Below are 27,354 nucleotides of genomic sequence, written 5' to 3' on the forward strand. Positions count from 1 at the left end.
AATGATGTCACTTTGGGTCAGCTGGAACAAGGGGGAGTTTTTCAAAGTTTAAATTGCCCTCAGCGAAAATGGTCACATGGCCAGTGGCCCCACCCCCTGATCTCCAGACAGAGGGGAGTTTAGATTGCCCTCCATGCCGCTTGGCGGGGCCACTAGCCATGTGACCATTTTTAAGAGGTGCCAGAACTCCATTCCACCATGTTCCCGCTGAAAAAAAGTCCTGTGTAGGTCATAACACCATCAAACTGCTGGGCGTGCATTTGATTATGCATCTTATGCATCTTCTCCAGCTACATGACAAATCTCTTATGTAAACTACAAGGTAAATTGGTTCATTTCCCACAGTCTTTTAATCATAAGAAAGGTAAAGCTTCTTGTGTATGCATTTACATGCTAAAGGCTCTCTATATAGGAGGTCCATGTGTATATCTTATTCACTGGGCTGGGCCACCTTTAAGAACTTGGTATAATAGCTAGAAATATTATAATTTTTAATGAAAACCTTTGGATATGATAAGAAATTATTGCACATAGGTTGAATGTGTCACTTTATGCCATGTATATTTGGTGGCTGCAACAAACATACAAGTTGACAATGAAAGGCTGAATGAGTAAGGAAGCTTATTTTGCATCTAACAGCAGCAATAACATGCATTTGCCATCTAGCCAAAAGTAACTTCCTACAGATTTATTTGATTTGGTCAGAACACAAGATATTCATAATCTGTCTAAAACTGCAAACTGGACACATTCATATCAAATGAAAACAGTATACATGTAAAACATATAGTGAAAATGGGAATATACTCAAGTTTTAAACGAGAGCTTAAAAATTACCTAACAGCAAGTGTAATTGCTACTAATTTTGAATAAAAGTTATATATTTTATTAAACATTTTCTCTTTGGCTTGCGAGACCCTCAGTGGGGGCAGGAGATCCCTGCCCATAGCCTCTGCCCCCACACATCTCATCCGGCTGGTGGGGGGGGAGGGGCAGGAATACAGTGGTAAGGGCAAAGTGAGCTCCTGAGCACTCTAGATCCCCCACATTGCATCAGGAATGATGTTATTCTTGGCATGATGTAGAAGTAATAGGTTATGCTGGGGGGCAACTGAGTAAAAATCAGCCCCCAATTTAGTGTATGGGGATGATTTTTACTTAATTAGCCCCTGGCACAACCCATTACTTTTGCATTGTGCCAGGAATGACATAATTTCTGGTGTGTTGTGGGGCGCTGCGCATGTGTGCAATGTAAGTACCCCCTGCACAACCCTCCACAACACTCTATCCCCTGCTTTTGCCCCCTAGGGACTTGGCAATCCTATTTTCTCTGCTCATTAAATATTAAATTTTCATTACAACACTGAAAGTTACTCAAACACAATAAAAAATAGGAATAAGAAAAAGGAGTTCTGATTCGCAAATCTGTAATTTCTTCAAATGACAATTAAAATATTAATAAAATATAATTTTAAAATGCAGGTTACTGTAATAGAGTATTATCATTATAAAAGAGTGGAAGAGCTTGCAGTATTAGTGTATATGGTTTATTAAAAAAATGATAACAGCTTTCATTTGTGCTTGTGTCTTGCTACTGCGCAAATAAATTATAATAGTAAGAAAAAATCATTACAAAGCCTGTAATTTTACTTATGCTGATTGATTTGAATACCAATTTTTGTATTATGCAAAGAGGGCTCTGGCCCACAAAAGCTTATGCCATAACTAAATCTTTTAACTGATTTATCTGATTTTATCAGCCAGTGTGGCATAGTAGTTAAAGATTAAGACCTGGATGACTCGGGTTCAAATCCCTGTTCATAAACCTCATCAGGGGACATTGAACCAGGCAGACTCAGTACTTCATAAAGAAGTACCAGTACATCATACCAGCACGTACCACCTGAAAAGAAGCCCTGGTTGTAAATATAATATAGAGAAGAGGAATGCCATCTATGCCATACCTTAGAGGAATGGTGGGATAAAAATGTAATAGAGTATTTTTAGAAGATTGTCATTTATAAAAGAGTGTTTTAAGAAACTGTTTTAAGCTGATTGTAAAATTTTAAAAATTTACATTTTCCTACTTTAAAACGCACAAAGATGTTAAACATTTTAGCAGCATTTAAAAGGCTGCTATATTACTAATATTGAATTCTTAATCTTTCTGATGACACAATACACCTGAAATCAGCATATTCAATCTTATGAAAAATTAAAACGCTAACAATTCATTCTTAGTTTCAGATATCATTGAAATAACATTCCAGAGATTAATTTTAATTTGAAGGATCCAATAAAGTATTCCATGAGAAAAGCATTAAAATAACAACAAAGCCTGATAGCTGCATGCTTTTTTAATATAATTAAGCAGCTGGGGACCTGAAGGTGCTTCAAATTTGACCATAAACCTTATTAATCCAAATCCTAATGAAAACCATTCTGCATCTTTTACATAAAATGGCCTTCAAGTCCTCAGTGCTTACTTATTGTTGTGACATAACGCAAATGAGGTCATCATAGTGTGGCAAAGCTCCACAAAGGAAGAGCACAATATGTTGGTGAGGCAATGGATCCTCATGCTTTCATATGTCATAGCGTACACTTTCTGAAAGGACTTACTGGATTGTACATCTGATTGAACAACTGTTCAGCTTGCTACATTGCAAAGTTGGGAAGGAGTGAAACACAGACAGGAAAAGAAGGAAAGATCCAGGAAAACAGTATTAGCTCAGCAAATCCAGCGCATTTGCACAGAAGAACTTGGATTTTTTTTCCAAAGGAGAAATGTAAGTTTCTAAACATTCCTTAGTGAAAGTGAGAGGCACTGGGGAAAAATAAATGTTTACTTTGGCTCCTAAAAAAGAATAGTTGGAATAAGAAATCTAAGGTTTGCGTTACTTTCCCTTTCTCAAGTGAAATAACCCATGAAATACAGAAAGCTGTCCACTTTTGATGATACATTAAGTGCTGCTCTCCAGCAATGAATCACCAGAAGTGCTTTTGGCCAAGAGTGCAATTTATCACCAAACCTTCAAAGATGGTAATAATAAAAGATTAATTAAACTTTATCATTAAATTTATAGCCTTCCTTTCATATTAACACAAAACTGCATTTCATTTTATTTGAGTTCTGAACAGTACAGCTTGGCAAACAGTAGTGAAGAGATCGAAGCAGAGGTGAACAAAAGAGAAAAATTCTGTAGAACATAATGGAAACAAAACAAATATGCCACAAGCTATAAACCACTTATACCAGAGCAATCTGCCTGAAGTTCAACCTTGTGGAACTCATCTATGACAATTCCAGCATTAGTGAGCTAAACAATATGCCTGTGATTGCAAATCCACAACCCATAAAGAAGATTTATTGAGACCACTCCAGAACAAGTGGATTACAAATTACAGTCATAAATAAGAAAATTCCTATTGCATCTTCTTAATTAGTGATGGGAAATATATAATGAACATTCATAAGTGTTTTGGCACAACACTAGAAGACATTTCCCCTTAAAATTCTCACGCATTTCAAATCATAATTGCTGTTCTTTAGGCCAAGATCCAATTAATTCCATAGATGTGTTTTCAGGGCTTTCAAGGGTGCAGTGAGGCTATCCAGATTTTCCCTCTTGACTGCACCTCCTCACACGGCATTGGAGGTGCTCTAAAGGGTTCGTTTGAACTTGCCATAGCAGCTCTTTCAATTGTAATGGGAAGTGGAGGCCTAAGAAGGCAAAGTGTACCTGAAGTACTGCCCATGACACTTTGGGTCTCACCCTTTGAAACCATGTCCATCAGGTCTCAGAACCATGCCAATCAGGTCTTGATTGAGCTTCAGCTTTCTCTCCTCCCCCATTATTTCAAGTTATAATGCAGTATTCTGTGATAAAGTATCTCATAAATTTTATTTTTAAAAAAGAAGGTTGTAAGGTACAAAACATGGTACCTAACAACCATAATAGCCTATTCGGCTCACCTGGCCAGCAGCATAGCTGCTTGAGGCCGGAGGCCGCCTTTTGCCACCTCGCAAGAAGAAGTGCTGACAGACAGGTCTACATATGGGGATGAAGGAGGGGGCAAGGTCAAGTGCCTTATAAGGTGGCTCCGCATCCTGTCTGGTATCTGCATTGAGCTTGGCCCACCCACCTGCCCTGCAGTAGTGCAGGATTAGCCAGCCACTGTTATCGGGGCCAGGTAGGATTTTTTTCTTCCTTCCCCGTTTTGGATTTGAAGAGGTTTTTCGCCAACCTTGCACTTCTTGCATGGGTTGTAGTAATTGGCTTAGGGTAGAACTGTAATAGGAAGTCCCCTGGCAGGATTAGGATGGGGAGAAATGAGCGGGCTGGTGAGCACCCTTGGCACATCTTCATGGGGAGGGGAATCGGGGTCTGTCAGGATCATTGGTACTGCTTGATGGCTGCCAACTGAGAGGGTAGGCTGCCGCATGGCTCCCCTTGTACAGGACTTACTATCTTTTTGCCGGGCCTGCAAGACAAGAGTTGTTCCGCCAGGCATATGGCTGAGGCTGGGCCTCCGCTGGCCTGGGAAAAAGGGGTGTATAAAACCCACCCTGTGAAGGCTGTCCACCATCTTGTTTTAAATGTGTTGTTTTTAATGAATATGAATTTTTAATTGTATTTTAATTGTATCTTTAATAAGTTGTTATCTGCCCTGGGCCCGCTTGCGGTGAGGGCGAAATACAAATTTGAAATAAATAAAAATAAATAAATAAAATAAAATTGTACAAGTAATGCCCACTTGCTATACGGCGAGGTACTACAGGCTTGGAGAGGGGAGCCATTTGCCTGGCCAGCCGGGTCCCAGCCATGAACTTGGATGGCTTGCACACGGGGCAATGGGGCTCGCCCAGACAGGTAAAGGCAGAGGTCCAGGGTGACCTCAGGACCTGACCTGTACCGCTAGTTTGGCCCTTGCCACGTAGATATGTTCAATTATATGTTGTTGCCAAATAAATATGGCCCATTAGTTCCCAAAACTTGTGTCTGTCTCTTCTTTCCATCTGGAGTGGCAATAGGACCTCAATTATAATAGTTGTTTGAAAAGTAATGAATACTAGAACCAGATATAATTACAGTGAATGCTAAGGAAGAAAACAAGTCTCTAATCCTTAGGCTGCTTTTTAAAGTTCAGTGAATAATGTTGTGATTCCAAAAGTCATATCAGACGTGAATTTGAATATCACAAAAATTCAAATTTTGGTAAGACTGAGGTAGAAAGATATACGAAATAAACAGTGCAATCCTAAACACAGTCTAAACCTACAATGAGTTTAGACTGGAGTAATTCTGTTTAGGATTGCACTGAAAATCTTATTCTACTGATCACCAGTTTCAAGCATCTTTTCTCTGGGTAAACACAGGTCACACATTAAAATTATAAATATACTCTTTGTAGTTTGAAATTTACAGTTTTTTCGTCTTTTGAGATGTAATATGATCAAAATTCTTCATTTTGTGTAGGAGTTTTGGTATGATACATTACATGACACTTTCAGATGCAAGATTTAAAAATTATGCCTTTTAAAATATGCTTTTGAAGCTTTATTTTGTATTTCTTTTACCACTTTAATTCATATTGGCAGTTCTCTTAGTTTCCTGATCCATCACTACTGTGGAATGCAATACATTTTTAAAAAATGTATTGCATTTTAAAATGTGAAAATGTCATTGTCTTTTTCAGCCAAATGCATGAAAATAATGATAAAGGGTTAAAGTGGCCAAACTTTTAATACGTGTATCTGAAGCGTGGCCAATTTCTCATACAGTTTTTGAATTTAAGCTATAATGAAATAATGTTGCCAAATAAAATGGGAATTAAAAATTACTGTTTGGAGTCGATTATTATTAACAGTATACATGCTGTTTAAGTAAACCTCTCTACTAAGCTGTCCTTTCTGTATGGAAGTCCCTGGTCTCCTCACAAACTAGGGAATATATATTGTATTTATGATATAATAAAACTATTGTGTTTTTCTGCTTTCCTTTAGTAAACCTTTGCATTTTCTTCATAAGGAGTGTGTTCCTTTTAAACATAAAAAAGAGTTTGGGGCTTTTTAATCTGCTTATTTTTCCATGAGTAAATGATGTGTTTATACCTACAGTCATAAAACACTGACTAGCTTAGGATTTCAACTAATTCTAGTAGTACAATTCTCAGTTTTAAGTGGCAGTAGTATAGAAGTTACAAAGGTCTGCCTAGAATTTATATATAATACGCAATCCTAAAAGCAACACCTGGAACTGAATTTATTAAAAAAAAACCCTTGCAAACATAATTGTGTATGAAATGTAGACATTTATTACATTAGGGAAATAAGGTCTCTCAAATACTGTGGGTGCTATTTATTTATTTAGTGTATTTTTAGGTTACCTTTCCATACAATCGTCCTCAAGGTGGTTTGCACTAAGAGGCAAAGAGATGCGATCATAATATAAATCTTTAGAGAGGATTTTAACATGGATAACAAGGTATGCAGAATTTCTATGAAAGTATTTTAACTGCTACACACACCCCTCATGAATCTCTGGGTTACTAAGCTACATTGGCACGATTTGGATGGCCCATGGGTAGAAGACAAAGCTACAAAACCAGACCACCCACCAACAAGGAGGTCCCTACACTGTGTGCTGAATCAGGGGACTTATTATAAAGAACAAAATATCTTTATAAATTAATCAAAACGAAAATGAAATATGCCTTTTCAATCAAAACCTCCTGACCAGGGCTGAAAATTCGACAGAAGGAATGGAATGCTGAGAGTCAGTTAAAAGTAAGAAAGTAGGGAAGGAAGAGAACTCAAGCCTATGAATGAGAGGATTTCTAAATTATTACCTTACCCCACCCCCCACACACAATCTATTGCAAGCCTTCAGCTTTACAATATATTATTGATTTTATGCTGATATTGGTAGGCTATTTTATCTGAGATTTCAGTCATATTGGGAGTATTTCATTCTAATGTTCTTTATACCATATGTTAGTGCCTTTAATCTGGTACAACTATGGTTGCCAACTCCAGGTTGGGAAATTCCTGGAGATCTGGGGGCAGAGCTTGGGGAGGGGTAGGACCACAATGGGGTATAATGCCACAGAGTCTACCCTCCAAAGCAACTATTTTCTCTGTTGTCTAGAGATCAGTTGTAATTCTGGAAGATCTCCAGGCCCTATCTGGAGGCTGGCAACCCTAGGTACAACCCATTTTGAACCTTGTAGAGTCTCAGTCTTTACATGAGAACCCCATTTCCATAGTTTGGCACAAGTAGCACAACTGTGTTTATTTCTGTTTGTGCAATGTGTGAGGTGTATTAATATTATAACATGCAAGTAAAGCACAGTAGTTAATCGCATCAAGAAAACTGATCTATAAAATCAAAATAACAACTGGGACACAAAACAGGCACATATAGGCATTTCTAACTTTTACAGAGTTCAATGGGAGTTAGAAGTTCTTAGTTTGGCCTGGACTGTTCCCTCACTTTAAAAAGTAATAGGAGCCTATTTACAAGGTGTGGAAAGCAACATGATGCTTAAACCAATAAGTATGTCATGATATTGTGTGTTTAACAATGAGCACATACAGTACTAACTTGACGCAGAAAAGAAAAACAATGTATGGCTGAAATGTATTAACATAATTCTCTAATCATTTTAACACTAAATAGTGCAATCCAAAGCAGAGTTCAACCCTTCTAAGCCCACTGACTGATAAACGCAGTTAAAGATGTTGCTCATCCAAAGGTATGCCTATATATATATATATATATATATATATATATATATATATATATATAGTATATTTTGCTGATGGGCATGAAGAAGAGACTTTTTTGTTTGTTTTAGAAAAACACATGCATATTTTTAAGTTGATGAAGAAAATCTCAGAGTGCAACATATAAAGACACATTTTTGTTAACACCAGAAGCCTTCTTAGTGTAAGTCTGTCAAACTACATTGCAAATATTTCCAAGCATTAACAGTAGTTTGGACTTACACCAGGTAATTCCTCCCCACTCCCTTCCCAAAGCAAAAATAAAACATGCATCTGAAGCAAGAGCCATTGTTACTAGATGACATTTACCTTTTTCAGTTGTGCTTCTAATTTACTGCATTCCTCCTTCTTTTGCTCTATGGCTATTTCTAAAGACTTTAGTTTAGAATCTCTTTTCAGCCCTGTTGAAGCCAATGAGGATGCATGTTCTTTCAGATCAATTAAGCTGGACTAAAAAATATGAGAAGGACAAATTAAAGAGAAAGTTAGCACTGAAGCAATTTTGATCATTAGCAAGTCTTTCACAGCACTTCTGGTGACTATGCACAGTTACCACTGATATCTCTGAGACTATGAGTAGCAAGCGGTCCCAAACCGAAGATTGCTTTGAACCTTGTGTTCATTCTCTGAAAAGCTTCTGGAACATCACTGCCAGAGAATGGAAATCCTAAGTGCTCACTATTTCTGTATCTGCATTGCCCACACTATCTTGCTGCTAGTCCAACCCAAAGAGCATGATTGACCACATAAAGATATTCATACTTTGAATATCTTCTGAGTTGGTTACAAACTTCTGCAAACTGAGTGGAGCATACACTAAGTATCTTTGCTGCCTTCGACTTTTCGCCCCAGCCCCTTGTACTTGCTAAAAGGCTACTGCTGAAGGTCAAGGAGCTCTTGGGAACAATGTGGAATGCTAAGAAACGGGAATCTCCCTTCAAAACTATGTTGTGTGAACTCTTCCACAAATACAACGGAAGTCTGTACACCAGCATGGGGGGTGGGGATTCTTCTGATTCCTTTGTTCTTACTGCAGTCCCCAGTTTCTCAAGAATGTTTACCATGTTTAGCAGCATGATTTAGAGTCCATGTTTTTTATAAACATGAAAATGTCTCCGGGCAAGATAACATCTGGAATTAACAGTGCTCTATCTGTATAATTACCATACAACGTAAAGACACTCATGATTCTAATTGTCAATGTTGCCCATAAAGTCCATCATATATTGTCAGATCCAGGCACTACTGGAAGCATTTTTCCATGCTGGGTCCTAGAGATTCAAAAGTTCATCTGAACTCTTTTATATGTTGGCACAGTTCATATGAATTGAAAGAGCAGGCCACAGAGTAGTTGGAAAACTACTCTGTCATCTCAGGGTAGTCATCTCAGGGTAGTGATGGACATCTTCTCGCAAGTCAATTCTACAGTCTCATTGCAGGTTGTCTTGGGAAGCTTTTGCATGGATGCATTGATGCAAGTGAGTCAGGGTCATTGTGCTGTGCATTTTCCTGCAACTGATTCATATAACTAGTTCTTATGACCATGAAACACACTGTGCAATGCTGTCTGCTTGCATATTATTCTATACTATCTGTTAATTGGGAAAGTGGGAGAAGAAACATGGTGTGGTAGCAATTCCATGTTTCTTGTAACTGGTTCTCCCCTAGTTCCCTGAGCTTAACAAGGCTTTAGCTTTTCTTTTCTCATATAACCCTTTCCTACACCATGTCAGGATGTGGTTATAGCACGAAAAGATCAGATATTTAAACAAAAAGACATCAAAGATATCAAGGGCGAGTTGCAAACCCCTTCCATGACTCTCAGTAACATCCCACTCTAGATTTCTGGATCTTAGCCTGGATATTTTAATTTATAACATCACGAATAGTATGAAGCAATTGTAGAATGTTGGACAAATTACAAAATATCTTTCTTTTTCTCTGCTCATTATACCACACAATATTTCACTAGGCCAGAAAATAATCTTATCTCAATAAAGTTATTGAGACTTCAGTATATGACCTAATTCTGTCAGCCCTGATTTGTAGGTAAGAACATATAATTATTATTTCTGTTATATACATTACAAAGTAAATACATATCCAATAATGCCATAATATACTGTTCAGATTACTATTCTTCACTTATTGAAAAATTGACACTGAAAAAAACAATTATTTCCCTATTACTCTCTGTCATTAGATTGACAGAATTTTATATGTAATTGAACTTCAACTACACATAATAATTCATGCTGATTTATGCCCTGCGTATCATTGTTCAGGAACTGACAATACTAAGACTGGTACATTAAGAGATTCAAATATATGTATATTTGATCAGTGTGTCACCTTTTAGGGATCCCAGGTCCCCCAGTGGGGGATCTTCGTTCCCCCTCTCCACCCCCTGCCACCACTTACCTAGCTGGCAGGAGGAGGAAGGTGAGGGAGGAGGGAGTGCAACAACATCACTCTCAGGAGTGATGTCATTGCACCACCTAAGAGCGTTCCTGCACTTCACAACGGGCTAAAGTGGGCCCCAAATGGACCCCAAATTGGCCCACAGCAAAGCACAGGAGCGCTCCCTGGCCCTCCACGATGATGTCACTTTCCAGAAGTGACATCACTGTGCTGCCTCTACCTGCCAGCTTTGGGTAATCAGGTACATACTACATAATTTGGTTGCTACTTCATCAAGATTCGAAAGTCTCATCATAGCTTCATATGGGTCAAAACAAACCCACTAAGACAGCTTTATATTATTATATATTGACAACAAGTTGATTTCTATGCACCTTCTCAATAGTTTTTACCAGGAATATCAATTTTTATGAGACTACTCAAGACCTATGGCAGAATAGCTTATTGGAAAAAAAGACGTAGAATAATAATAAATCTTCAAAGAACTTCAGACATATTATCTCAGTATTTTTAAAACATGTGTGGCTGGAACAATATCATTTTTATAAAGTCCAGCTAGGGAAATGACTTCTAAATGATGGGCAACCAGACTCACAGCTATATAGGTATTCAAAATGGGTAAACTAGAACAGGGAGCATATCTGTTTCTTCAAAGAAAAAGGTATAAACGAAAAAAAAGTATAAATTCATAAATGTACAGAAAATAAATGCTGATAGATTTGTAATGAAACTTTAAAATGTGCAGAGAAACAGATTATTTACTTCATTTATACCCTCCAATGGGAACCCAAACTGTCTTATAACATTCCCTCCACTTGTTTTGATCCTTCTAATAATCCTATGAGATAGGTTAGGCTACGTATGTGTGACTGGCCCAAGGTCACCCAGCAAGCTTCCATGGGAAAGTAGGGATTCAAACCCGGGTCTCCCAGAGCCTAATGTGATACTCTAACCACTACACCACACTATTGGATAGATATATTTTAAATTGACTACTTTTCAACCATTTCTCCTTGCCTGTAAAACTCTATGCCATATCTTGAATCACAGCAATACAAGCATTTAACTGATCATAAATACTGACCTCTTTTTCTGTCAACTCAGCTTGTAAAGCATTAACTTTTTCCTTCAGATCTTTGTTTTCTTTTTTAAAGGATTCAATTTCTTCAAGCCTTTCACGGTCATCTCTCTCCCTCTGCTCCTTTAATCGCTCTATAATTCTCTCCTAAAAAGTGAAAATATAAAATAATCTTTATCACTTGAACTGGTGGCTTCAAAAATGTGTTATTACTATTTTAGAAGAAACTGGCTTTGTTTTCAACTGCAATATGTTGATAATGGAGCCATAATTCAAAGAACTGTGTTAGTAGTTCTGGGTTCATATTTCAGACCCACCAAGCTCAACATAGCCCACCAGACAGTATATTTGACCTGCCAGGCCCTTTGGAACCACCATCCTATCCCCTACCTTTGTAGTCCCAGGAAAGTGATTTGCTGAGCCTTTAGTAGGCTGCCATACAAAGCTATTCTGGCTACGACTTGGTAGGTGACAGCAGTGTTCCATTAGCATGTGCTTCTGACTCCCTCCAAATACTCTCCTGTATCACACAGTAGGCCATTTTAAAAACTTGAATGGTGGATGCACCATCAATAGTTGCTAGGAAAGATGCACTACTATACAGGTCTATACAGAGTAAGCCTCCTGATGTTCAGTAGGAGATTACTTCCAAGAAAGGGTACTTAGTACTGCACTGCTAGGTTTTCAATGCACCGTCCACTAAAACCCCATTCTGTTTTCTACTGGATAAGCAGTTATCATTATTAGGCTGATTCCCAAGCTTGAGCCATCAATCAAAGGTCATTCTCACCATAAAATTGAGGTGTACTCAGGTGTAAATGTGTGCTTCATTTTGAAAGGTAGCAGTAGAGTGACTTAAGAGAGTGCAAATATTTGTGTTTCTGTAATAAGCTTTGCTTTTTTCTCCTGTAATACAATATAGTACATTGCACGAAAGTGCCTTCTGTTTGATCAATACTATGGCAAAAGCCATGTATTGTGTTAGATGTACAAATATATAACTAATGTTTCATATTATTATGAGATCTTTAACATTTAAGTGAAGACATTTATTTAACCAAGTAATAAGGCCACAGTCAAGGGACTTTCCAAGCGTATACATTTGGACCATTTTGACATAGAAAAATAATCAGCTCTAAGTCCAATGATCTTGAAATGAGAATGTTGTTATAGAACAGGTATTATCAGCTACTGCATTTTTAACAGAGATTTTTAGAAGAGCTAGAAGTCCTATTTTAAATAAGGTCTCCCCATCTTTGCATCTCCTTTGATTGCATTACATCTATAAACAGCATTAAGAGAAACTTAGACTGATGACAAATACTGAGCTACAGCAGGTTCACCAATTTTTTAAAAATTGAAATTTTAAGATACACTTAAGCACTAGATAGAAGTCAATCAGAATTTGACAGTATTCATTTAAATATATTATCCTAAAAGTAATTAATACTCCTTTCTGTGTGGATACCATGGTGAAATACTATGTTTTGACAGATCTGATTCCTATGTTCTTGGAAAGTTTAGGATTCTCTTACTTTTTCAAAAGAATTACATTTAGTCCCAAACTTGCAACCACATTCAATAAATACCCATACTAAAAATTCTGTAAAAATCCTTGTAGAATGGAGTGGGGAAGGAATAAGGCCATTTCTCTTCCTGAATGCAGAATGAATTCATAAGCAGCTCCCTAAGGTCTCTAAACCTTCAACTCTGAGCCACCCATATTATCCAGTTCCTTGCCTCCAACAGCTCTCAGAGTTGATGAAGTACCAATCTCTCCATTATTGTTTTTACTGGAGATACACTTGGTTTGAAAGGATTAGATTAAAGCATTGGAATCCACAGTCAATCATCTTCTTTCTGCTTGAAACTTCATGTAGGAAAGGAGGTATAAGAAAAACATGTTGTTTTAGAATATATATGAGCCCAATCAAATGTGCCCAATAAGATAACAACTTCTATTGAAAAAATAATTTGAATGGATTTGTAAATGAAAACCTATACATGTGAGAAAATGAAGAAAATTATTTAGTATTTGGGTCTCCAATGACTAGAAAGGAGAGGACCCCCAGACTTCAGTGTGCCTCTATTTCTTCTACAGATTATTGATAACATTGGAGTTCATAAAAACTTCTTTTCTTAAACAATGATGAACTTCAGTTATTATCCTCCCCTAATGATATAACTGTGATCTCATTAAAACATTTAAGCTGCTGATCATGCTTTTTAATTTTGTATTTATTTATTAAAGGCTAAATAACATTTTCAATTGCAAGATTAATTGAACTGTAATCTCTATTACTTAGATGTTGAAAACATATTAAAATGCCTTATATACTATGTTTTTGATCATGAAATCCCAACAATGTATTCTTTATAGTCTTATTTGCATTGGCAAGCATTCCTACTGCATTTATCTATTCCCTTTACAGCTGTAATCTACATACATTTTTATCACAAAAGCAAGCAGGAACTAAACTGCAGTGACAGAAAGCTTTCTATCAACCACATTCAATTCCTTATTTTTAGCAAGACTACAGTGACACCAACTTTTTCCCAACAAAACTGTAGCTGCCTGGCTTTTCTGAATGAGGGTAGAACAGAGCTTTACTCCTTGTATCCACAATATAATTTTCAGTCTCTGGATACTTTTGGTTAGTGGGACTGGTTAAGTTTATCTGTATAGAAATGTTCCTACTCAGCAAAGCTGGAGCTGAGATTTACAGAGTAGTTTATTTAGTGTCAATGTTGCCCAAATGAATAGATGAATCATGAGACATTGTTTTAGCACAAGAACCAAACATTCAAACATCTGAAATACTTTTAAAGTGAAATGTTAAAATGCCAGCACCTACTTTCTCTGACAGAGCTTCTTCCAATGTTGCTAGAGCAGTGTCGGTGTTACTGGAATCAGTCTGTAAGGATTTCACTCTATCTTTCAGGTTGGTCAGCTGCTTGTCTTTGTCCCTAAGTTGTTCCTGGAGGTTTTCAATCTTTTTAAAAAAATTGCAAGATTATTCAGCATTGATTGCAAAAAAGACAGACACTCTAACTGTACTACTAAAAACAAAACAATGCCTATGTATTTGATGGCTGGCTGTTTTGCTTCTGTATCTTTTTGGCATCTGAAATTTATACTCGTAATCAACATTCTATCCTGCTTTGCAAATTACAAATGCTCAATAACATTTAAAATATGAATTTATTACTTAAAATACCATTATCTGAAACTGGTGTTAACAGCCATCTCTGATACATGTTCATTTATTCTCTTTAATAGATATTGTCCATTCTGGCTGATGTAAATGACCAAAGACAATTGCTGGCATATGACAGTATATATCGAACTAGAGGATGTGTTACAAGACACTGGGGGATTCCACATGATCAATTTTGATCGGACTTTCTGAGCAGTCATGCCACAGTGGCGTCCTACGAATCCACTTCTCCCTGATTCCACATTAGGCTTTTGTTTCGCACATTTCATCAGCTCAAAGTCCATCATGCGGAATTTTTGACAGGATAAAAATTGATTCCTCATCGCTTTTTCTGGGGGAAGTGTCGAATGATGCACATCTTCATTTTTAAAAAAAAAAAATTTCCCCCAAAAAACATTGCTACACATAAACGTTGCATCAAACCAACACATTAGAAAAAAATTTCTCACAAAAAAATGTTGCTACACATAAACGTTGCATCAAATAAACATATTGGATAGGCCAGAGCACTTCCCGCCGATATTGTGGAAGAGTATTGGCTATTGACATTTGGAGGGAAAATTGTTACCAATGACCCCGCGTCTATCTTTCCCGCTTTCTTCGTGAGCAGTGTGGTTTAGTGATAGGTGTTGTGTTGAGGACGGTCTCTTTCTCCCTCCATGAAATGCCTAGACCACTAGTTGAACGCTGAAGTCCCTCCATCACACTTTCACTCTACCTCAGAAGCTGTCAGCTGTCAGCGAGCAACAAGTAACAAATTTGGCGTGTTGTAAAATGGACCCGTTATTGGTCAGCTGTTGTCACGTGACACAGGATATGTTTCTGCATAGATTTGTAGAAACGTTGCAACGTTTTTTTACATTTTTTTTAAAAGGGGGGGAAGGGAAAGGATAGTGGGTGTAGCTTAGAAAACATGATTGGCCAATCAAATTAAGTTGATTCGAAGGGCAAGAGAAAAGGGCAAGGGTTGGGAGAACATCAGATAAAGAATTCCGCATGATTAAAATCCCTAATCTGCTGCGCATGGACAAATAAGTCGGGGGAAAGCAGGATGGAAAAAAACCGGACAAAACGTGCAGTGACTTCGAATCTGCTGCTAGGATTGCCTTCCCACGTGTGGAAACACAAGAAAAAATCGAGGTCATTTAGAAGCTGAAGCAGGGAAAACCATTCGTGAGGAATCACCCTATGTTATAACATTAGAACTGAACCATCAGCCAGCAGTCTTGTATGCAGTGATACACAGAGAAGCTTATGCTGTAACATGAAAATCCCTTTGCCCAAACTCTTTTTTTCTGGTGCGGGGTGTGTTTGGCAGGGGTTGGTGGGGGGGGGGCACTTAAAGGAGTCCTACAAAGTGAGTGAAAGTGCCATTAGCAGTCCATCTATCTCCCTGAGCTTGAATGGCACAACTCTGCCAACTCAGGAGTAGAGGTGGGCACAAACAGAAAAAAACCCTGAACATGATGTTCGTTGTTCATTGCCATGAACAGGGACTCACGAACAACCACAAACATGGCTCTGTTCACGAACATGTTCGTGGTTGGATGTTTGTGGGGGCCAGCAGGCTCTCCTCCAACCATCATCCAAGTCAAGATCCCTACTGCACCACTCCCAGAAACCTGACCTGAGCAGGCATCAGGAAAGGTACCAATAATAAATAATAGCTTGGCCCAGAGCTTGGCAGCAGCCCTGGAACTTGAAGGGGTAGATCCCTATCCCACCACACACAAAGAAAATTCAAGCTCCAATGCACTCTCTCTATCAAAATGCCAACAGCAACTGTCTCTCTCCCTCTCCACTGTCTGCAAAGTCAGAGCTGGGAGCCCCCCTCTCCCCTGTTCTTTGCTCCCTTGTTGTAACAAATTTGGAGCTCCACACTAGAAAGGAAGACCTGCCTATCAAGCTAAATTGGGCTTAGATTGGGGTTTCCAGGGCAACAGCAGGAGTTCAGACAGAGTTCAGACAATCCCTGCCTAAGTTGCCAAGGGAATTGATTGCAAGTGCCAGACTGTCTGGCTTGATGAACAGCAATGAACAAGGCTTGCAACGACCACCTGTTCATTTAGAATGGGGCCACAAATAGCAAATTGGGCTGTTCATGGCTTTTTTTTTTCTTATTGCTGTTCGTGCCCATCTCTACTCAGGAGAATCTGAGATTCCCTGATTGCATCCACAGCAGCACTGATTGTTTACTGCAGGCAAAGCGGCAGTTTATAATGTCAAATTTAAGAATCAAGAAATCTCCTTGCACTTGTGCTGAGATCATTGCAGCAGATTTTATACCACACATGAATCACAGTTATGCTTTCATGGCTTACTTTGCTTATAAGACTTGTAAAAGTTATAATGATTGTTTGCTTCTAATTTTAAATCTAAATGCTAGGATAAGAAATAAAATAAAGCATTAGTTGTTACTATTTAATAATGTTAACTTGCAATTACTCATATAGGATAAAATATATATTTATAATATTTTACTTTCTCAAGGCCCTTACATCTGGTATATGTAGGTTACATCATATATAATAGATCATAACAAGAAAACACTGAAAATGTATTTATTTGTATTTATTTTATATTCATTTATATCCCACCTTTCCCCCCAACGGCGACCCAAAGAAGCTTACATCATTCTCTTCTCCAAGAATAATCTTTATCACACTAATCTATTTAGATGGATGTTTAGCCTGTACTCTCAGAATGAAAGTAGTTTGCTTATAATGTTTAAGCAAAATTAAAACAACATCAATCAAAAACCTGCATCTGTGACAAATAGAAATGTTCAGCTTTTCAACCAACTACAGCATATAAAATCATAGAAAGCAAGAGCAGAAGAACAAAGCATTTAAAAGAGAAATAAAAAGTGCTCAGTGTAAACAATAGCAGCAATCTAAAATCATTAAAAGGCCAGGGCACCTATAAAGCATCTTTTAAAAGCCAGAAAGAGAAAGAACAAACTCAACTTACACATTAAAACTCATGTTATATAGCATTGCAAACATTGGTTGCATAGTACAAAAACTTGTGAGGAAAGATCAAAAGAATCAGGATTCAGGAGTAATATACTACCCCATTCTGCACCAGAACTTGGTAGTGTATGGAAGAGACAACCAAATAACTTTGAATTTCAGTTACTTTTTTGTGTGTTGTGATTTCACGTCTTTATTTATTTATTTATATAATACAGAATTGAGATCATCTCAAGAAGTTATAGGACCTATAAGGCCCTATGGGGGCCAGCGTATCTGCGGAACTGTCTCTCCCCATATATTCCCCGGAGGTCTCTCCAATCAGGAGAAAAACAGCTATTAGTGGTCCCTGGTACCAAGGAGGCCCGCCTGGCCACGACGAGATCCAGGGCTTTCTCAGTCCTGGCTCCTACCTGGTGGAATGCTCTGTCTACTGAGACCAGGGCCCAGCGGGATTTATTGTCTTTCCGCTGGGCCTGGAAGACAGAGTTGTTCCGCCAGGCTCATGGCTAAGGCTAGGCCTCCACTGGCCTGTGGGGGGGGGAGAAATTTACCCCACCATGAAAAACTGTCCACCACAGTATGCATGCAAAATATTATAAGTCTTCCTGATGCTGCCACCACACAATACAAAATGTTGCTGTTTTAAATTGTTTTAATATTTCATATTCATATAGATGTAATGTTTTAAATTGTTTTTAAATGTTATTAGCCACTCTGAGCCCGCTTGTGGGGAGGGTGGGATATAAATATGAAATAATAAATAAATACAAATAAATATGTTTGGCCATGCATTGCTACAGCAAACCATTGAGGCTACTATTGAGAAGGATGGATGGAAAGGGAAGAAAATTAGGCTGTTTAAAGCATACCCCACTCAAACAAAAAAAAACCCCAAACCTTAATCTAGAGTCATTAGACATCCACAAGATTTGATATCATACCATCATTGCTTTCATTTTAGAAATAGGAAAAAAAATTATGCTTGCAAGTGGTATGGAGAATGTGTTCTAGGGAATGGCTCCCCATTGGAAAAATATCTATAATGTTTCTGCTGATGTGTTTATATTTTATGGAAAAGTTGAAAAAAATAAGAACTCATTATTTTCTAGTATATGTATTCGCTACTTCCAAACTTCATACTAGCTGGTGGTTCAAAGGAATGGACAGCATGCCCCTTTCTTTCTACAGCTTAAATAAAGGTTCTCACAACAACCTCATGACACCCTGTGGAATACTGGAGCCACTGCACATTTTACTTCAGTAAACTATAGTCTTACATGGAACATGATGGAACAGCCCCAAAAGTGAAACGTGTAATTAGTATTCAGAGTAGGGACATGCTGCTTTATTACTATCAAATTAGACTATGCACTCCAGACACCCTAAATTAAATCTGCTTATTATCTCTGTTTGGTACTTATCTGCATACCAATGTGTTTACATTATTTCCTCCCTTTTAAAAACCAATTTTAATCATTAAAGCTCTGTCCAAAAAAGCAAGTCTCTAAATGCTACATTTAGCAAAATGTTCTCTTGTAGAGTCTAGGCTGCAACCAGACATCATTATAACAGAACATTCTTAACACGGATTGCACAACAATAAAGAGATGTTATTGCCCTAATAGATACTTGGAACCAGATATGGCTATTGGGAGGCCAACAAAAACGAGACTCTGAATTCATATTATTTATTAAATATGTCCTTGCCTTTCCACTTCCAAACTCCAGCTATCTTGCTGCTTACACAAATGCTTTTAGGCATATCTTGCATCTTACTCCAAACCTTGCCCTCAGTGTGTGCATTAAAAAAAATCTGTACAATGGGGATATGTACAGGTAAGGGAGATTTTTCTTCAAATATAGGAGAATCTCAAGTTTTTCAGAAAGATTCAAAAACTGGGGGAAAGGTAAGGACACTGGAACAAAAAATGAATGTATGTGCATGCACACAGATTTCAAAAAAGGAGGAGGTCAGTTTAAATTGCTGCAGCTTCCCTCCTACCAGGAAGTAAGAACGTGAAGAAGACAGGAAGGTTGCAGTGCAAGGGAAAGGTGGGAGAAACCACAAGGGGAAGGAAATGAACAAGTGGAGGGAAAATAAGACAATGAGGGGACAGGGCGGAAAGAAGTAGGAAAAGGGGAATAGGCAACAGGCAGCACAAAAGAAAGGTAAGGAAAGTAGAGGATGCACGAGGACAGTAACTGAGGAAATCTCCTCACAAGTCCTCAGGTTGTAATTACCCTTGAATCTTGGGGTTGCTATTTAATATAAACAAGGGTCTATTTGTAGCTACCAAATAATATTATGTTTTAAATGTATACTTTATCATCACCTTTCTTTTATGTATCTACTAGTTTAAAGCTTTGGGATTTTTTTTTTAAAGACTGCAATCTTAGGCAAATTTCCTTGGGAGTAATCCTCACTGATTGGAATAAGGCGTGGTCCAAATGAATGAGCACAAGACTGAAGCCAAAAACTAATTAAATACAAGTTTCAAAAAACAAATTTAATTTATTTGAAATTCCAATGGCAAAACTGTTCATGTTTAAATGCAACCATCTTTGGAAAGTTGTCTTCATTTCTCAATAAAATAATTCAACTATCACAGTACTGAGAAAATATCAGAATTATACAAGGATTTATTTAATTAGTTCAAAATGTAGAGATATTGGCTCAGATCCTAAAAAGCCCGTGCAGAACTGCACTAGGAGAAAGCAGCTTTACCACCTCCCTCTTCCCACAACAGTCTTCTTTGCTCCCCCAAATTTTGCCACTGCAAGTCAGTAGGACAGTGTGGGAGAAAGCTGGGGAGTCTGCAGCAGCAAGAAGAAATAAACAAAACCATTTCCCCCTTTCTCTGATGATGGAAAAGCCTTAGGTTTCAAGTCATTATTTTATAGAGATAGGGACCATAGACTTCACTACTATGTGCTACTGTGTACTATCTGTTGCCTTGAGTATGATCCTACTGGGTAGTTCTATGTTGTTTAATGTCAGAATTGCTTATGCTCTGTTTCAGCATTTCTTCAACTCTGTATTGGATTTTTGTTGATGTTATGACTGCAAATTTGCATTTATATACCTTATGGCATTCCTTATTGAAATATCCTTGATACTGCCTATTTTAAACTCACACTATAGAATTTGTCTTGAGTCTCAGTGAGAAAGGCAGACAATAAATGAGAGAGAGATTTACTTTTATGGCGAATAGATCTTTTTATTCTACGGCAAGTCGTTAACATGTTTATTTTTATACAATCAAAATATTTTTACCCCATCTTTCGATCCTGGTAGCTAACAACCAATAATTAAATAATTTTTAAAAATAGAGTAGTCATATTAGTCTTTTTCTGTAGCCAAAATAATAGCCTTATGAAACCTGTAAGATTGATGTATTGTACCAAACTACAAGTGTTTGCGTACAAATGTACACACCCAAAGTTACAACATAAATGCAAGACAGAGAATCCAGAAATCAATTTTCCAGGAACATGATTTTATTCTAATTCTGCAGCCTCTCTCTATTTCCTTTTGAAAGTCATCTGATAAAATACCGCCTTTCAATCTCTTACTGAATTCCATAGAGGTTCAAATGCTCTCATATTGGTTTCTGATTGATTCAATTTCTGGTTTATATCAATTTCTTCAATGCAAACACACAGTTTAGTTTCTTTCTGGACAGCCAGAAAGTTGAAATTCCCATGCAGATTTATACTATTAACCAGTTCTTGGAATGGTTAGTTTACTATAAAATGCACAGTCCCTCATTACAAGTTTATATACAAATTTATCCTATGTTGCTGATTCAGCAACATTTAGGGCTGCCAGATATCCCCATAGAGTGGGGCACTTCCCATGTCACTGCTCTTTAGAATGGCAGGGGGATGGGGGGAAATACGTGGCATTCCAACACCATAACATCACTTCCAGCATGACTTCCCAGAAGTGACATCATTGTGTTGGTGCAACGCTGTAAGATGCCCCCAAAAGTCTATAGTAAAATCATGAGTCTGGGGAGAATCCTAGAGCACTGCACCTACACAATGATGTCACTTCCAGGGTTGTACTGGAAGTGACATATCTACATGCTCCCACTGCCATCCACCTGCTGCTAATTGCCTATATTCAGCATTTGGCAGGTAATCTTCTCAACATGTAAGAGCATATCCTTTCTAACCAGTCTGTTTATTCTTGACTGGATCATCTTACCATCTGTGCAAAGTGGACTCTTGCTCACAATAAATTTTACATCATAGAGTTGGAAGGGCCTCATAGACCCTCTATCCCAATTCCCCTGTTCAGTGCAGAAAATTCAAAGTTATCCTAACAGATGGCTGTTCAACCTCTGCCTGAAGACATCCAGAGAGCCCACAACTTCTCTAGGTAGTTGGATCTGTTAGTTTTTAAGGTGCCAAAAGACTTTTCATTGGGATATAAACAAAATACCAAAATTGTGTATTTATATATTCACTAAAAAGCTAATGTTTCATCTCTATCTTTCATGCAGCTGACAAGACCAGACAAGCTAGAACTTACATGCACTATAAACATGTAATCTCCACCTATTATGGCTGCAGTGATATTGCACCATTACCTATTAACAAAAATGACTTCACGTAATCCTTTGGTATTTGAATAAATAGGTATAATTGCTGCATTTACAATTGCCACTATATCTATTAAAATCATTAAAAACTTTAATACGCAAGCTTCTCAATTATGCATCATGTCAATAAACTTTAAAGTGCTAATCTTGTCACCTTTTTGGTAAATGTTTCTGGAATGCTTCTTAAATACTCAAAGGATTAAAATAAATTTCACCTGCAGACAAGATTTACAATTTTATATATGTTTAAGAAAAAAATAACTTTAATTAACAAGTTTTAAGACATTGCGCTATAAATTCATGTTTATAATAAAATGGCACTATTACCAATAATGAGAGGGACACTTTAAATATTAATTTTTAAATACTGTGTAAGATAAAACTTGAGAATTTTCTCAACAGTCTTTTTATGAAACTTTTCTAATAAATTCAAATTTATCTATATTATTTCCATGAAAAATATAACTGAAACTAAAGCAAAGATTTAGAACATTTTGATTCTTTAGTTGATTTTTTTCAGTTCTCAGTTTATTTATTTTCAAAAATTAGTTTTAGACTATGGAAGGAATTAAGCAAGTTGGAGCAAAGTGAATCTAAGACCAGTTATGTTACTAATTAAAAGCAAAGTTTACTGAAAACAGGACATGCCATTCCAAAACATTTTCAGTTCTACTTAATAAAAGCATCATGCATTTAAAAACTTATTCCAGACTAGATTGCAATGCAACCCATTAACAGAATCAAGGTATCATTCATGCCATGTTGAGATATAATCTCCATCTCTCCAGTAAACATATATTTGTTTTATAGCCTTAGAGTTTCTTTGTAAATGCCTAAAACCCATTAAATGGGAAAGAGAATGAGTTATGAATCAAGAATGTCTGGAGTTCCAATCTCACGTCTGCCATGAACACAATATATACCTCTGGCAAGTCGTCCATTCAGCCCTACCCCCACAATTGCCACATGGTGCAATACTACTGACCTACTACACAATGTCGTTTTAAGGATTAAACGATACCGTATGAAAGCCCAATCACTCTTAAACACAAAACAATTACTACTTATTTGGATAGCTGTAATGTTTTGCATGTAACTAAGTTTTTGTATTTTATTTCTGCTGGTTAATGCAGAGTTTTGAATATTGGTTACCATGGGTTTAAATGCAGACCTCTGAAGTAAGGAGGAGGAAGGCAGGATGGCTGAATGGAGTCTGCTGTGATTGGATGGTAGCTGTTCCATAAGGGGTGGAGTGAACAACAGTTTTTAGTTAGAGGGCCTTTCCGCATGGTCATTTTGCAGCAGTTCAGATTCCATTCTGCTTCCCTTGATCTCCAGATTTCCACATATGCAAGGGAGTCATTTGTCCATCTTTCCCCCTGAGTTTTCCCATTGGGAACATATCACAACTTTTTCTTCTGGACACCACTGAGTTGTTGCTGATGTATCCTATGTGTGTGTGAAATTCTTAGTTCCTAATTACGTCTCTCCTTCCCTCTTTTCCTTTCCCTGTCAGTAACCACTCTCACCCTTCTCTGCTCTCTGAACTCCTTTTCTGCCACTTTTTTAAGTGAGGAAAGAGTCTTAGCATTGTTTCTTCATTTGCTTCCTCTCTCCTGGCTATCCACACATTCATTTATTATTATTTTTAAGCAAGGGAAGGGTCGTAACATTGCTGCTTCATTCACTTCCTCCTTCCCAGCGATCCATACACACACTCATTCATTTTTTTTTTAAAGCAAGGGAAGGGTTGTAACATTGCTGCTTCATTTGCTCCCTCCCTCCTCGGCTATTCACACATCCTTATTTTTTCTTCTTCTCCGGCATTAGGAGAAGCCTGAAACAAAACCCAAGTGACTGAACATCCATTCCCTTCCCTTTTTAACAAAATTAAGGAAGAGTTTCAGCACTGTGACTCCTTTAACCATAGTGTCAGTCTTGTTCCCTGACTGCAATTAGACATGGGCACAAACAGCATTACGAATGGAAAAACCCCCACAAACAGCCCGTTCGTCTGTTCGCGAACAAGCCGTTCATGAGGACCCATTCTAAACGAACAAGTGGTCGTTGCCAGCCTCACATGTTGCCTTCGTCAGCAGTTCATCAAGCCAGACAGTCAGACGCCTTTCAATCAATTCCCCTGGCAACAGAGGCAGGGACTGAACTCTGTCTGAACTCCTTCTGGCTTTCCTTCTGGCTTTAACCCTCCAAATTACTTCTAGCAGAGAGTCCCATTTTTGCCACTGTGAAGAGAAAATGACAGCAAATGGGGGGACCCATGGATCATGCTTTTCCCAGGGTGCAATCTCTCTGAAACTTGGGGGGGGGGTTGGAGGACAGTGAGGACTATGTCCCCTGCAAATTTGGTGGGTATTGGACATTGGGAAGGTTAGTTTGTAACCCCTCAAAGTAGCTTCCAGCAGAGAGTCCCGTTTTTGCCACTGTGAAGAGAAAATGACAACAAAGGGGGAGACCCATGCATCATGCCTTTCCCGGGGAACAATCTCTCTGAAACTTGGGGGGTCTTTGGAGGACAGTGAGGACTATGTCCCTGAAAATTTGGTGGGTATTGGACATTGGGAAAGTCAGTTTGTGGGGTGTTTAAAGGGCCCTGCCCCTTGCACATGGCAGGAAAGGGCCCTTTAAATCCCACCTGCCAGCTGATAGTTTAAAGGGATCTTTAAAGGGCTATGAACAACGAACAACAAACATGTTTGTGAACAGGGTCATGTTTGTTACTGTTCGTTGTTCGTTGTTCGTGGATAGCAATGAACAATGAACAGCTTGTTTGGGTTTTTTCCGCCATTCATGCCCATGTCTAATTGCAATCCCCATTCCTCACTGATCACTTACTGGGTTTCCTTGGAGCTGAACTACACAAGATGAATTATACGTGAAGAGCACATGATTGCACTTATGTGTATTTCCTCTCTTACTTTCCTGTTCACTCACAGACTTCAGCCACATGGCAGCTGATCCCGTGTACAGACTGGCACAGGTTTCCTCCCTGTTCCTCTGCAATGAATGACAGTATCCAATAATGCACCTTTTCTTTGCACATGCTCAAATCTTCCTCAGCAATACTGAGCCAATTCAGCAAAATGTGCTCATTGCTTCCAATGGGAAACACGGTCTGGGGCTTTCCAGGGGCCTAGGGGGCATTTTTGGACCGAATTGTACCAAATTTGCTGGGGGCCTACTCCTAACTGTCCACTAATAACCCCTCAGGTTTCATGAAGATTTTATTTGGGGGGGGCATAATACTAAAATCTTTTTAAAAAATAAATCTCCACATATCTGCCTAGGCATGCTGAATGATATCCCTCCTCCTCCACCCTGTTTAAAAGGCAGGCTGAAGTTTGGGAGAAGAATTCCCTAAGAATGCAGAAGCAAACAATATTTGCTACAGTCCAGTTGCCTTGCACACTATGGCCAATGAAATTCTGCAAAGGCTGAAGAACCATGTTGTTCTATGAATGACACTTCCATGTTCATTCTCTGAACTACATATATTTCCAAAACATGTCATACCCAATTTGTGTATTTAATTTTGTTTCTGATTTGGAACTGGATCAGGTTTTAAATTTTTATATGAAATTGGCTAAGGTTGTGTTTAATACATGTTATCATCAGTTTCTGATGTTTACAATATCAATTTATTTAACTCTGAATATTGTTTCTGGATGTAAATTAGTTGACAGTTGCATATGAGTTTTCCTTTCTATTTTAAGCAAGCCTTGTACAAAGATCCTAAACATTTCTACTTACTAGTAAGTCCTGCTGGATTCAATTAGACTGACTTCCAAATAAGAATGCTTAACATCACAACCTAGACCTAGGTAATCAGAATACTCCAGGGAAGCCCTAACACATCTATTACCAAATGCATATGCATTTTAGCCACTGAAAATGAAATGTTTGCTATGTAATTGCCATGTTGGTTTTAAAGAAGGAACACAAAAGCAGATAAGGTGATTTGTAAAGCCATATTTTGCTGGAAAGAGTGTGCAAGTTTTCCAGCTTCTGCAAAAATGTGTACACTCACTAACACATGCTAATCCAATAAAATATATCAACTTACCTACTTTGTCTCACTGAAAGCAAAACAGCCAAGCCATACAAGGAATTTAGTCCTGAAACTTGAACTGTTGTATAAGAACAAACTGACTAAATCATATCAATTATTGTAAAAAGTAGCAATCAAAAGAAGTATCAAAACTGGCATGTGACATGTGACTCAAATAGAATGCTCCATTTTTGGACACATCTGGGGATCCCAGGTCCCCTGGTGGGGGCAAAGGATCCCCCACCCTCCGCCCTCTGCCACCACTCACTTGGCCAGTGGTGGGGAAGGCGGGGGAACAAGCCTCCCAGGCACACTCCTGTTTGGGGCTCAAATCAGCTCACTGTGAAGTGCGGGGGTGCTCCCCGGCCCTGCACAATAATGTCACTAAATTGACATCATTGCATCATGCCAGCAGTGTGTGTGCACTTCACATGCACATGAGAGTTTAAAAAGGTGACTGCCAGTCCCCCCCCCCGCCTGCCGGGAGGGTAAGGGGACCTGGCAACCCTTGACACATCACTCTGAGGAACAAGAGAGTTCTTAAGCTATTCCAAAGATCTACCCTCCCTTCTGTAAATCAATCACCAAACACCACAAGACATTGTTAAGAGATCCAAGGTAATACATTTGAACAAAGCCAAAGCAGGCAGATTTTTATCAAGAGGAGTCTGGTTGCAATGAGGCATACCTATTTTTAGATATTTTAAGTGAATGTTCCAAAGGGAATGCATGGCAGGAAATTAATAAGACATAGTACACTAAGTTTGCTCTGTTGGGTTTAAATTTATATTTATTTAAGGCTGCACCAAGATATTCACAGCTCTAACATGTAAATTGAAGAAGGAACTAATAAAAATCTAAATAGTGTTTTAACCATCAGACTTAGATACGATATAATTGAATGCTGATGTGCTTGTTGTCTCTGCACATATTTCCATTACTAAACTGTAGCTGTATAGTTTCCATTGGGGAAAAAACATTAGTAAAAACAGTCATTACCTATAGGGACATTAATAAACATACTTTACTGCAAAGCAGCTACTGTATACTGCATAAACATGAATAATCATTTACATTAAATTGAGAATAAAGTGGCAATAGTACACCTTAGGTGAATAAATTCACATATGGACCACTGATCTAACCACAATAAATGTCAGCAAATAACAATAAAACAAATTGCATGTGTTTGTTTTGAAA

The 27,354-nt window shown here is 38.0% G+C and overlaps 1 protein-coding gene across 2 annotated transcripts in view; it reads right to left on the reverse strand.

The window, feature by feature from the left end:
* The window catches only part of ERC2 (ELKS/RAB6-interacting/CAST family member 2), a 768,095-nt gene that overhangs the window by 326,441 nt on the left and 414,300 nt on the right, over window positions 1–27,354 (reverse strand). For both annotated transcript variants that reach the window (XM_054977161.1, XM_054977162.1), the window contains exons 7-9: window positions 14,144–14,281; window positions 11,295–11,435; window positions 8,099–8,239 (exon numbers count right to left, since the gene is read on the reverse strand). In XM_054977161.1, coding sequence (XP_054833136.1) covers window positions 8,099–8,239; window positions 11,295–11,435; window positions 14,144–14,281 — 420 coding nt within the window. The remainder of the gene's footprint in view (window positions 1–8,098; window positions 8,240–11,294; window positions 11,436–14,143; window positions 14,282–27,354) is intronic.

The sequence above is a fragment of the Eublepharis macularius genome, chromosome 4, assembly GCF_028583425.1.
Source record: "Eublepharis macularius isolate TG4126 chromosome 4, MPM_Emac_v1.0, whole genome shotgun sequence".
In the NCBI taxonomy this organism is placed as follows: domain Eukaryota; kingdom Metazoa; phylum Chordata; class Lepidosauria; order Squamata; family Eublepharidae; genus Eublepharis; species Eublepharis macularius.